The 12,455-nt window shown below is 35.7% G+C and overlaps 1 protein-coding gene across 4 annotated transcripts in view; it reads right to left on the bottom strand.

Moving 5' to 3' along the window:
- RECK (reversion inducing cysteine rich protein with kazal motifs) overlaps positions 1–12,455 on the bottom strand; it is a 52,070-nt gene that overhangs the window by 30,077 nt on the left and 9,538 nt on the right. For 2 of the 4 annotated variants that reach the window (XM_032442530.1, XM_032442531.1), the window contains 3 exons: positions 5,391–5,476; positions 2,972–3,019; positions 1,909–1,950 (listed from right to left, as the gene is read on the bottom strand). In XM_032442530.1, the coding sequence (XP_032298421.1) occupies positions 1,909–1,950; positions 2,972–3,019; positions 5,391–5,476 (176 nt within the window). Of the gene's footprint in view, positions 1–250; positions 728–1,908; positions 1,951–2,971; positions 3,020–5,390; positions 5,477–12,455 lie in introns of those variants that run through there. The other 2 variants (XM_015854844.2, XM_015854846.2) reach the window with 2 other exon arrangements.

The raw sequence follows: 12,455 nt of genomic DNA on the forward strand, positions 1-12,455 counted from the left end.
GCCACAAACAGCTGCATTCTTTAGGAATTCATTAAAACCATTCTGTAATCTTTTCTATGTCCTTAGCATTTAAATATGGTAATAAACTCTTAACAACTTACTTCAAGCTACTTTTTCAAGCATGCATCCCATGTAGCATTCATTTCAAAAAAATGAATCTTCACACAAAACTTTTAAAAACAGGAAAAATCAAACCCTAAAACCCTACACACAATCCATACAACCCACTTCCTACTTCTTTATCACCTACCTTCTTTTTAGGTAAAGACGAACAAGACAGTAGAAAGCTGTTGGTAATAAAAGATAAAAGATAAGAGGTGCACAGAGCTAGAGAGAAAAGGAAGAGGACAAAAATGAGTGTCTGAGAAGCAGAAGATAGGAAAAAGGAATTCCGCAATAACATCTTTCAAAAGAAGCCAAATAATGCATAGTCAAGTAACATTCAAAACTCTTCAAGGATACTGTGCATTTTTTTTTTTAAATAAAATTTTTGCATGCAGTGCTTCTTGCAAACAGAACATGCTTCATAGGGTATGCTTTAAAACCTTCAATGAACCGATCAAGAATGAACAGCTTATTACGCCACAAAGCACTTCTAAAAAGCACACAATCTCTGAATGACAAGAATCACAAACTTCACTAAGAGTAACCACAATCCAATAAAAGCATTTTCAGTTAATCTTATGAAAAGTTGGCACATTGGTGATAAAAGTGAATCACTTCTTACACAACTTCAGACTCTGCTTAGCAACTGCTAACTTTCTGACAACTCCCATTTGGAGATTTTTTTTTTCTCCTTTCTTAACTGCTCTGAACCCTGTGCCTTACTCTTGAAGACTTATCCCTTGCGCTCGCTAACTTAGTGGGAAGCTGAAGGTAAACTAAAGGAGTTGCTTTCCTACTCTCAAAATACAACTAAAAATACTATGCAAAGTTTGGTTAACTACTGTAAGCACCTTGCGCAAATTCTCTGAAATCTTTATGGGAGAATATGAGATACAACAGTTAGTAACCTATGAGAGTGTTTACAAGAAGATAATTCCACTTTTACATTCTTAATTCAGCTAGTTCTTACCTACATGTTATGTCTTTATCATATTCAACTCCTCCATAACTAGTTCTCAATAAAATATTTCTTAAAATGGATCCTTACTTTTAATGAGTCATGGCTTCTTAAACAAAAAGGCAAACACAATGAATAAAACACTGCATTTACGTGGTTCACAAGCTGTTTCTGATCTAGTCACCTAGTGTTTAAATTAGCCACTCAACTCCCAGTCATTCAGTTTTTCCCCAACAAACTCAACTTAATACAAAGTATGGTACTAGGCAAATACATGGAAGCTACTCAACAGACTACACAATGACCATGCAACATTCACTACGGCAACTATTTAAAAGTAAACAAACAGAAAGGAGGGGAAAAAGAGAGGGTAAGTTCCCTCCAAAAGCAGTGTTTCAAATCTCATACCTTGTGCAAAACTGCCTTGAATTTTATACATGCAATAAGCCTCTTGAAAGCATAGCAAATACTATTTTTCATGACTATCCATAAAGCCTAGATACATATGAAAACCTATTTTCATATAAAAAAAAAATGTAGTAAGTGAGGATCTACCATATCAGACAATTTCATTTCTATCCCTGAAATAGTATCTGTGCTTACCAATCCTAGTGCTCATTAAAAAGTTATTTCCTCCTTCATCAACCAGAAAATTTGATTTCTCCTCCTGTCATTTTGCTGCCTTCCCTAATCTTTAAAAACACTGCACAGATAGAAAGAGTTAAGGTTTTCTGTGCAATAACAGCAACATGCCACTTACTAAAACTCCAGACAAGAACTGGAAAAAGGGATTAAGAAAAGTAAGATGACTATCACTATTTTGTAAGTGTTCTTTTTTCTCTTACCTTTCCTCTCCCGTTCTCCTTCAACACATATTGGCCAACCTCCTACAGCAATGCAGAAATGCAGAAAAAAAGAAGGAAAGAGACCAGCATAATAGAGGAAAAGCTTACAGATGTTGACAGTATAGCATATTACAGCATCAGAAAAGACAGAACTGCTTACAATGAAAAATAATTTTTGAGACAATAAATGATAGTAACTTCAACGGAGAAGAATCTAGGAAAATACTCTGTAGACTGATTAGGCAGAAAGACCAAAGGAAAATCAAACAAGGAATTTAATGTTTTCTGGAAAACAATAAACCTGCCATGTTTCTTCCCAAATCAAAAAGAAATGTGTGATACCATTCAATGTGAGCAGAATTAACAGAGGACTGTCTAATTCAGGACAGCAGGAAGGATGAAAGGGGATGAAAAGGTGGGAGGAGAATTCTGTTTTTTAAATTAAGAAACATTGAGAAGTCCTAGCAAACTAACATTTCTACAAAATTCTACAAAAAGAATATAAACCTTCATTTGCACACTTCTGGAAATATTCTAATGATTAATTTTAAAAGTAGAACAGTATAAATGAGTGCTGACATTCACACTTTTACTGACGTTAGCAAAAATTATTCATTTTGAATAAGGACAGGCTACATAAAGGCTTATTCTTTCCTGTATTTATTCTCTTTGTTTTTTAGATATTTTTAATCTAGATACACCATCCTAGAATGCAAAACGTTGCTGACAATGAATGCTCACAATAAATGCCTACTTTCATCAGAACTCCTACGAAACAATTTTAGAATCCATATCTCCACTTTGAAAGCTGTATCTTTTCCATTCAAATTAAGATATGTCTTATTTTGTTAAGAGTAAAGAAGCCATTTTTTCTTTACAGAAAGCAAATGTACTTTTACAGTAATTGCACAGAGCTAATTTACATTCAGATGGAAGTATCCAGACATGCTACTATAAGACTGAACTTTCCCTCATTATTTATATAACAAATGAGACTGAACATTCCCTTATTTATGTAACAAATGACTTAATAAGACATATATGCATGTAAATACATACGTACCTCATATTCCTTTCTACAGACTTTTAAAATATCATTCTTTGAAGAAGCCTGAAAACAGAAAATGTCTCAGTTTGAAGCAGAAACCAATATAAAAATAAATAAAATAAATAAATTAAATAAATAAAATAAAAATGATTCTAACTTCATGTTAACTATGGATACAAGATCTATTTAAACACTCCTTTTTAGGAACCCGAAGAACCCATTTAAAGCTTTAAGGAAAAAAAAAAGTAGAAGCCACAACATTGTCTACATTGCATTTGATTAAAACCCCAAAACACTTATTTCTGCATCAAGTTAGTCGATACTGGAAGAACAGAAAAAGCAAATTAGTTTTCATGAAAGGTTTGCCAGACAGAGCAGAATATTGGAAAAACCAAGCAAATGGAAGTAGTAGTCAGCATGGATTCACCAAGGGGAAATCAGGCATGACCGACATGGTAACCTTTTATGATGTCATGACCAGCTGGGTAGATGGGAAGACAGCAGTAGGTGCTGTGTACTTTAACTTCATCAAGGCTTCTGACACTGTCTCCCATATAATCCTCGTAGTTAAGATCTGGAAGTGTGGGATGGATGAACTGACAGTGAGGTAGTCTGAGAACTGCCTGAGTGGCAGAGATCAATGTTGTGATCAATGACATAGAGTCTAATTGCAGGCTTGTTGCTAGTGGTGCTCCCTAGTGGTTGGTACTAGGTCCAGTCTTGCTAGAATGGTCCCTGAAAGGATGTGTAGTCTCACTTCTAGAAGGATTCATCAGTTTATCAGTAGTTACAAGCAGTATAGGACTCTGTAGAAGATGCATCAAAACATATATGGAAACTATATGGAAGTAGTTAGTAGTTAACTACAAAGGGGAACATTGATATCTGTCAATAAATTCAGGGCTTTTGGCCATTAATTTAAATGTCTCAGCAGAACTATTCACCTGGGAAAACTTTTATTTCTAGATAAAAAGGACTTCCAGAGCCTAAAATGCAGACTCAACATTCCACCAATTGTGAGTAGAATGTAAACTGTACCATGCTAGGGCTGATAATAGGCACCATAACAAGGTCAGAACACCAACCAAAAACCTAGTCAACACCAATACCTATTTGTAAATAGCCTTCTGATTGTATATATGGCACCCGGCTTCTGTAACATGCAACCTTTTGCCTGGATACGATCACCAAAGACCTCTTACTAGAACCCTAAATTAACACAGTGCATAGTGCATGCATAGTACTAGATTTTGATATGTATAGCAGTCCTAGGAACAGGCAGGCACATAATAGAAATTTATGTATGAATATTTACATATAAAAATGCCATACACAGAGAAATAAACAAAACACAAAAAACAAGTAACTACCTAAAAGCTGCAGGCTAGCATGTCATAGCAGTAAGAGTTTTTTATGCAGAGGAACGAGACACTTGACATACACTGAAATTCAGCTTCTTACTGAATCCCAATGCAATTCCAGCACGAAATTATTATGATAACTATTATGATTAACTATTAACGATACTTTTTCTAAGTGTTGGTGATCTTAATGATCATGCTCAGGTCAAAACATTTTGGTAGGCATTAAACACTAATTTGTTACCACCTATGCTACCAAAAGAAAAGATGTTAACTATTACCTAATTCCTTCCTTTAATCATTTGTAGATTATATGTAAAAAACAACAAAACCTTCAAATTTATAAATATTAGGTCTCAGTATGAGAAAAAACACTTTACCTGAAGGATCTGAATACTTCTTAATTCATCTGATTATAATGAATTGAGTCAAAATCAAATGATTGCCTTCTGCCACCTACCCAGTGCTAAAAGATGGCTATGAGTCCTGAGAACATTAGACAACAAACAACAGATCTTGTAAACTAGAGAACTCATCCTGGAGCGTAGCTGCATATTTTCTCACACATGTACATGCAACACATCACTCATTAGAAGAGCAAATTCTCTCCACAGAAATGCTAACAACCAAGCTCTTCAAACTTCAGGGTCATGAAGTCTTTCTTGGCAAGCAGCCATAAGCTCAGTCCTCCGGAATGGTTGAAAACACAAACACACAAAAAATTCCACAAAACTACCACCACCCAGAACAACAAAAAAAAGCAGTTTCTTTCTTTTCTTTTTTTAATTAGATTTCCATCTCAGCAGAATTTAAATTTTACTTTTTTGTTGTTGTTGAAAACTCACTTAAAGTAAATTCCCTGCTTTGCTTCTTAAAATTTGGCTGGTGATGTTTTATCATCCTAGCACTTTCTAGGTAGTTTCACATATTTTCTAATTGTAAGAAATCTGCGTGATAGTTTATTTTCATATTAAAATTTCCTTAAGCTTGTAAATCACAAACAGTAACACAAGTGAATTAAACACGGAGTCATTTGACATTAATAACAGAAAAAAACAGTTAGAAAGCCTTACCTGTTTACATGCTTGCCGACATTCCACAGCAATAGCTAGCTCACAGCAACCTAAACCAACCCAACCATCAGACTTCTTCAGAACTCCTTTAAAAATAAAATTACAGTACATATTACAGTAGCAAGAGAACCTGTGCTATAGTTTTTCCTTCCCTCACCATACACAGCCTACTTTTCAGGTATGATAGTCCTGTTCAAGAAATCTACTTATAGCTTATTAAATTAGAATTTAAGTGATTCCAAACCAACTTTAGGCAAGAAAAGAAAAGCAAATCCATGAACTTAATGAATTTGAAATTTGTCAATTAGGTACATTCTATACGTTGACTTTTAAGGTGTTTTATCCAAATCATTTTATGTATTTACTGGAAATATCAGTTTGTTCTTATCTAATATGAAATACACGCCAACAGAAACAAAAAAAAATAAAATGTTATAAAAGAAGCAAAACTGCATGTTCTGACACATCAACTTATTGGCTTCAACAGCACTACATTCTTCTATAATTCTCCTTAACACAGAATACCATGCTTACTTTTTCTTCAAGTTTTGTCTGTAGTTTCTTTACCTTAATAACATACATTAATATCCACAACTGCCTTCAACATTTTCCATCTTCTATTCAAACTTTTTCTATTTAATTTGCTAGTCTCATTTTCTACAATTATGATGATGTTACACAGTAAGAAGAATTCTGCAGTAAGGAAATTTATAAAGAAAAGTCAAAATTTTTAGCTAAGTTAACACTTTCCAGAAAATTAAAAAATATATATTTTCAATGCAAATTAGAACATTAACAGTTGGCATAAACATGGTAGCAGAATTGTGTATTTGAGTGGAAAGGAACAAGAGGCGAAGGTGAAGAGCAGCTTTACTGCAGTCAGCTTGAAAAGGCACTACATGATCCTTATGTGCCAGACCTTGATGATGCACAGCGGACAAGTGATTTGACCATCGTTTTGAAGACTGTCCTCTTTATCTGTTTACTTCTGCTCAGCATCTTAGCTCAACTTTCCAATTCAGCTCAGCTGAAAGCAGAAGCAAAGGCCACGAAAAGCTGCAAATTCAGGTCACCCTAACCTCCCAGAGGTGGGGTAAGGATTTATTTTTCAGAGACTGAGAATCATTCAGAAAGTATTAAGGACATTATTGTTGTGCATACATCACCATTTTAGAAACAATGCTCAACAATTCTCAGTTGATGCATTGTTTTAAACTAATTCCAAAAGTAACTGAATGTCTACACTGAAGTCATGCAAATACATTTAACAACACATCCATTAGTTGCAAAATATATACATATATATTACCCTCTACATTCTATTTTAGGCATATAAATAACTAGAATGGACTAGATGATCTTAGTGGTCTTTTCCAACCTTAATGATTCTATGACAACATAGCAGCTAGTTATTTCAACTCTTTTTTATGTGGAGCTATTATACAAAAATTCCTTTTGATCAAAACAATAATTCAGTAGGACTTATACTCCAAGGTTCACTTAAGGAAAAAAAAAATATATATATATATATATTAAATATCACGTGCAATGTAAAAACAAGTTTTCCAGGAAAGAACTTGCAATAACCATTTCAATAGCTACATGCTAGACAAGAAGTATGATAAATTAATCTGTACAGTTTTAGTGGCAATGTCACCACTGAATAAATCAGCCAGTGAATAATCATAGCTGAGAGACAAAACAAAGACAGAAACAAAATAGATCCAACAAACATCCATATCTTGTGCAAGACAGAGCCAGTGTTTTTTAGAAATACATCTAAAAAACTGCTAAAAGAATGAAGCAAACTTGCAAGCCAAATTAGGAATGCTGGTAAGCTTTGGCCATGGTTACATTTTTCTTGGGAAGTGGCCCTCATGATATTTCAGCCTATCAAACAAACTTGTGGAAAAAGAAGCCATGACAGGTGTTCATAAACTACTGCACTACTATTTTAAAATAGCAATGTTAACATTTAAACATTAATTTTCTAATCAATATAACTGAAGTACAAGCATTTCATAACAAAAATGCAGCTTCAGTGCACAATTAATTGATTGAAGACTGTATTTCTTATGGGTGTCCAACATTCTGGCTTTCCTAGGCTACACTCAGTGAAAAGCAGTTGCCTTAGGCCATGCATATGTACGTTGCTTCAAAAGTAATGTCTCCTATCTATTTTAATAGAAACTACAACAGCTAAAATGAGCACAGTAATTCGCTTGATAGAGCACATCCTCAGCTACAAAGCACTGTTTTTCAGTAGTCACCACCATTAACTGTGCATTTTTTCCAGCAGTGAACAAGAGGCTGTTGTATGCCATGCTCATAAGAGTCTGCACCAATGGAGCTCATACACCGTCATTGATACCACTGTTGAAATGCACCACTAAATGCCTCACTGTGCTCACATCCACCCTCTGGTCTCAAAAAATGTTCAGTAAACATTGATGAATGTCAGTGGACACCTTTTTTTTTTAATATCTTTTTTTTCTCCTGCATGGAGGAACACACCTATGCATCATATGCACTTTCATGTCAGATGTCATTTTGTCAGACTGACTCTCTGCTGCTATCTCTTGCACAGCAACAGGATATAACTGAATACTGGCAGGAAGATTCAACCTCCAGTGCCATATCATTGACACGCACCTCCAACAAACATTAAGGGTCAAAATAATAAAACTAGAGGCATTACTTTTGGAGTAGCCCTCAGCAAAACCATAGAACTAGTGGGATAGTTGACCATTTCTGTGAAACCAATGCATCAGGCTGGTTTGATGGGAGGGGCTGCAATTCTTAAGGCATTCTCAAGGTGTTCATTAGAGATTTTTGAAGAAATTTTACTCTTTTTTGTGCTTCATCCTTGACAATAATTGTTCATAAATATGCATACTGCCAAAAAGCGCTTACATGAATAAGGCATGATTGGGAAGCAAGGGATATTTTTCTCTCCTAAGAGAGCTCTTATTAAAGTCTAGGAAAAAGACATGTTCAAAATTTTCAGCTGAATATCTGACTGCAACTCTGTATATTTCATTGGAAAACTGACAGTTAATGTATTTATGTTGACTGAAAATGGAGTTGCAAGCAAATTGATAATCATTATTATTTTTTTCGATCTTGAAACCTGTTCTCAAATTCCTGTATGAAAAGGGAAAGCAAGGCAGCATATTTTTCACTACTTACAGGACCACACTTAGCCAATGTATCAAAATGTATACAGCTACATGGTGTATGACGCATGCTCTTGTCAAAGATCTCCTTTCAAAGAAGTTTCCAGATGCCACACTACATTACTGAGATGAAAAAAAACGCACACATTTTTCTTCCTTATTAAAAATGTTCTATTATAGCATCCACAAGAGTATTTAAGTCAGAAACAAAGATAAAAAGTTGCACAGAAGTGAAAACATAGAATGTAATCTCTGGATCACAGTGGTTCCCAGGAAACAAGAGGAAAGATTAAAAAAGAAGATGGAGAAAGGAGAAACTGAAAAGCAACTAGGCTCATTATATTCATAGTTTTCATGTGGCACAAAAAAAGATCAAGTCAGCATTTTATTGTCTCTGGAGAAGTCTTCTACAGTATGCTTACAGAAAATGAGAAAATCAGAGCATAGTCATCTAGAATTATAGCTGCTGACTCACCCCCACTACCCTCCCATTTTCAAGTAGTTTCTTCAATAATATAATGTATACAGAATAAGAAATAAATTTTAATTTCCTATTTAAATGCCAATTAATTAACATACTGTAGGCCCATTAGTCTTCATAAACAAACATCAAGGGACTCACAGTTTTAAAAAAGAAATCTATTAAAATACTAATTAGTACTCATCCTCAGAAAATATATTTTTCTTAAACATAAGTTTCTTAACATTTAGTACTGTTTTGAACCTTATAATATTGTACTGGCAAGGACAATAAAACACAACATAGTTTTGTTTTTTGAGGATAAGCTATAAAAGAAAGTTAACAGAACACGGTTGTGGTTTAATCTGGCAGGTGGCTGAGCACCACATAGCTGCTCATTTCTCTCCTTCCCAGTTAGATGGGACAGAAAATTTAAATTTTAAAATTTAAAAAATTTTTTAAAACGAACAGCAACAAAAAACCATAAAAAACACAGAACTCTTGCGCTGAGATAAAACTGTTTACTAAGACAGAGAAAAGGAAAATAGTTCCATGACAGGGAATTTGCCACCATCCAGGAGTCCATGCAGAAGTCGAGCCATTTATTCTGTTTAGCAATGTCTAAAGCCAGCTGGATGGCCTTCACTTCTGCAAATTGGTTTGATACACCCTTTCCTTCAGAAGCTTCTGCAGCTTGTCATGTAGGACACCATACAGCAGCCTTCCACCTCCAAAGCTTTTCCATAATGCAACAGAACCCATCACTGAACAAGATCTATTTCTTCACATTGTCTGGCAGTTCATTGTGCACTGAAGCCTCTTCAACATATCACCTCCTTTCGTGATGATACTCCAAATTCTTTGCCTTTAAGCCAGTCTATAATCAATTCTAAGATTCTGAGATGACTGGGATTCCCAGTCCAAGCCCACTGTGTGATCATTGTGATCCATTTACTCCATGTAGCATTAGCTGCATAAAGTGTGGAGGGGAACATCCAGCCCAGCATAAGCAGACAACTTCATATGCTGCTAAGCTCCTTTCAGTTGCAGTACAGAGGGGCTCAGATCCCCAGTATCTTCGACTCCAAAACCCTAGGAGTCAACCTTGAGTCTGTCTGAGGCTCCAAGTGTGACCATTCTCCCTGGCTGCAGTGTAGAGCATGTTTTTTCCACTTTGTCCTTCCAAGCCGGAGGACTACTGTATGAGTTATCTCCAGTTTAATTTGTTCAAAGGCTTGCTGTTCCTCAGGGCCCTATGTTAAAGCAGTTTTCTTCTGGGTCACCTGATAGACCGGGTTTACAGACTGTAATCCAGAATATGCGTCCTCCAGAAGCCCACAACACCCAAGAAAGATTGTGTTTCCTTTTGGTAAGCTGGTTGAGATGTAACAATTATTTTATTGATCACATCCATTGTGATCTAAAAACATCCATCTTGCTATTTTATTCCTAAGCACTGGATCCCCTGTGAAAGTCTCCTGACCTTATTTTGCACGATGACAAAACCAGCTTTTAGAAGGATATGAATTATTTTCTTCCCTTTCTCAAAAATGTTGCCCAACATGAGGACATCATCGATGCAGAGAACAACTTTCTGCTCTATCAACACTCCTTCCCATTTTGTATCATCTGCAAACATGCTGAGGGTGCACACTGTACCATCATTAATGAAAATGTTAAAACTAGTATTGACCCCTTGGTCCTGGCCTCCAGGAACACTTTGTACCACTAATAGTAAACTTTTGAGCCAGTTTTCTATCCATCTTCGTTGTCCACTTATCCAATCCATGTTTACCAGTTTGTCTATGAGGATGTTTAAAAAAAACAACAAAAAACAAACAAACAAACAAAAAAACCAACCACAGAAGAGAATGATTTTTATCACTACTGAGGAAGGAGCTTCTCCCTGTATGTTAGAGGATAATAAAATCCTACTATATAGAAACTGAAGAAGTCTCACATCAGTCCAGACAGCCCAGAAAGACAATTAGGAAGTGGTTACACAAACCTCAATTTCAAACTAAAATGTACATTGCGTACATAGAGTAAAATCATTACCACTCAACTGTATACAATGAAGTCTAGGTATTATAATATTATAGACTCATAGGATATGCTGGGTTGGAAAGGATCCAAGAGGACTGTGCCCAACTCATTGCTCAACAAAAGACAACCCAAAATTCAGACTGTATTTCTGAGAACATTGTCTACATGCTTCTTTAACTCTGGTAGGCGTAGGACTGTGATCACTGCCCTGGGGTTCTTGTTCCAATGTGCTCAGTCACCCCTCAGTCAAGAACTTTTCTCTGACCCAGCCTGACCCTCCCCTGATGCTCTGTCACTGTCACCAGGGAAGAGATCAGTGTCTGTACCTCTGCTTCCCTCGTGAGTGAGACACAAGTAGTGATAAGGTCTCCCCTCAGTCTCTTCTCTGGGTTGAACAAACTAAGTGACTTCAGTTGCTCCTCATATGTCCTGCCCTCTAGACACTTCACCACCTTCAAAATGCTCCTTTGGATGCTCTCTAACAGTTCTATGTTCTCCTTATCTTGTGTCCCCCAAATTGCAGAGAATACTCCTGGTGAGGAACACCAGTAGCAACTAAAGAGTTAAAAGTTCTTAGGTGAGACAAAATTATTACAGCTCTTTAAGAAATTACACGTTTTACCAGTTTCACTCATACTAAGGCAGCAAATCTCTCTGCATGTGACTTAGATTTGCCTCTGAAACAGTGGCAAAAATCTGAATAGATCTAAAACTGCTATATCCTCTTTGTTACTTAGTGCCACTTTTCAACCAATAACATACTAGTTTCACTTAAACCTTTGAGAATAACACATAAATACAACAGCACTAGTTAAATCCACATTCATCTAGTTTTGTCCTCTCCTTTTAACAGAAAAGTCTCATGTCTCATCTTTCAATCAATGCTTTAACTTCACAAATCTGCTTTTACCAAGCAATATGGTTCATGATCTCAGCATCTGCATACCTTAAATTATTTTTGTCCAGTTCTTACTCTTTCCTATTACTCTTTTATTTCCCGCCCCCCCCAAACACACACAATGATACTGCAGTTACATCAAGTTGCAACAACATCATATTTATTTATTTTTACATCACGTTAAGGTATATTCAAACTACAAATAATCGAAAGCCTTTAAAGGAAAGGAATTCCCTGGTATTTCCCAGGTGGATCACAGAAGCATAGCCATTTAATCACAACAAGACATATTACATTTTTTCCAACTAGGAAAAGAAAAGAAGCATTTTAAGAAGATGCTCAGATAACCCTGGGTAGACTAAAAGAAACTAGAATCAAAACACAGTTTGCAACAGAAGCCTAAAGAAAGTTAAGCCATCATGAAACCTACAGGTGCAGGGAGCAGTCAGAACACAAACACATTTAGGGAAAAAGCATCACAACTG

Source organism: Coturnix japonica, chromosome 2 (genome assembly GCF_001577835.2).
Source record: "Coturnix japonica isolate 7356 chromosome 2, Coturnix japonica 2.1, whole genome shotgun sequence".
NCBI lineage: Eukaryota > Metazoa > Chordata > Aves > Galliformes > Phasianidae > Coturnix > Coturnix japonica.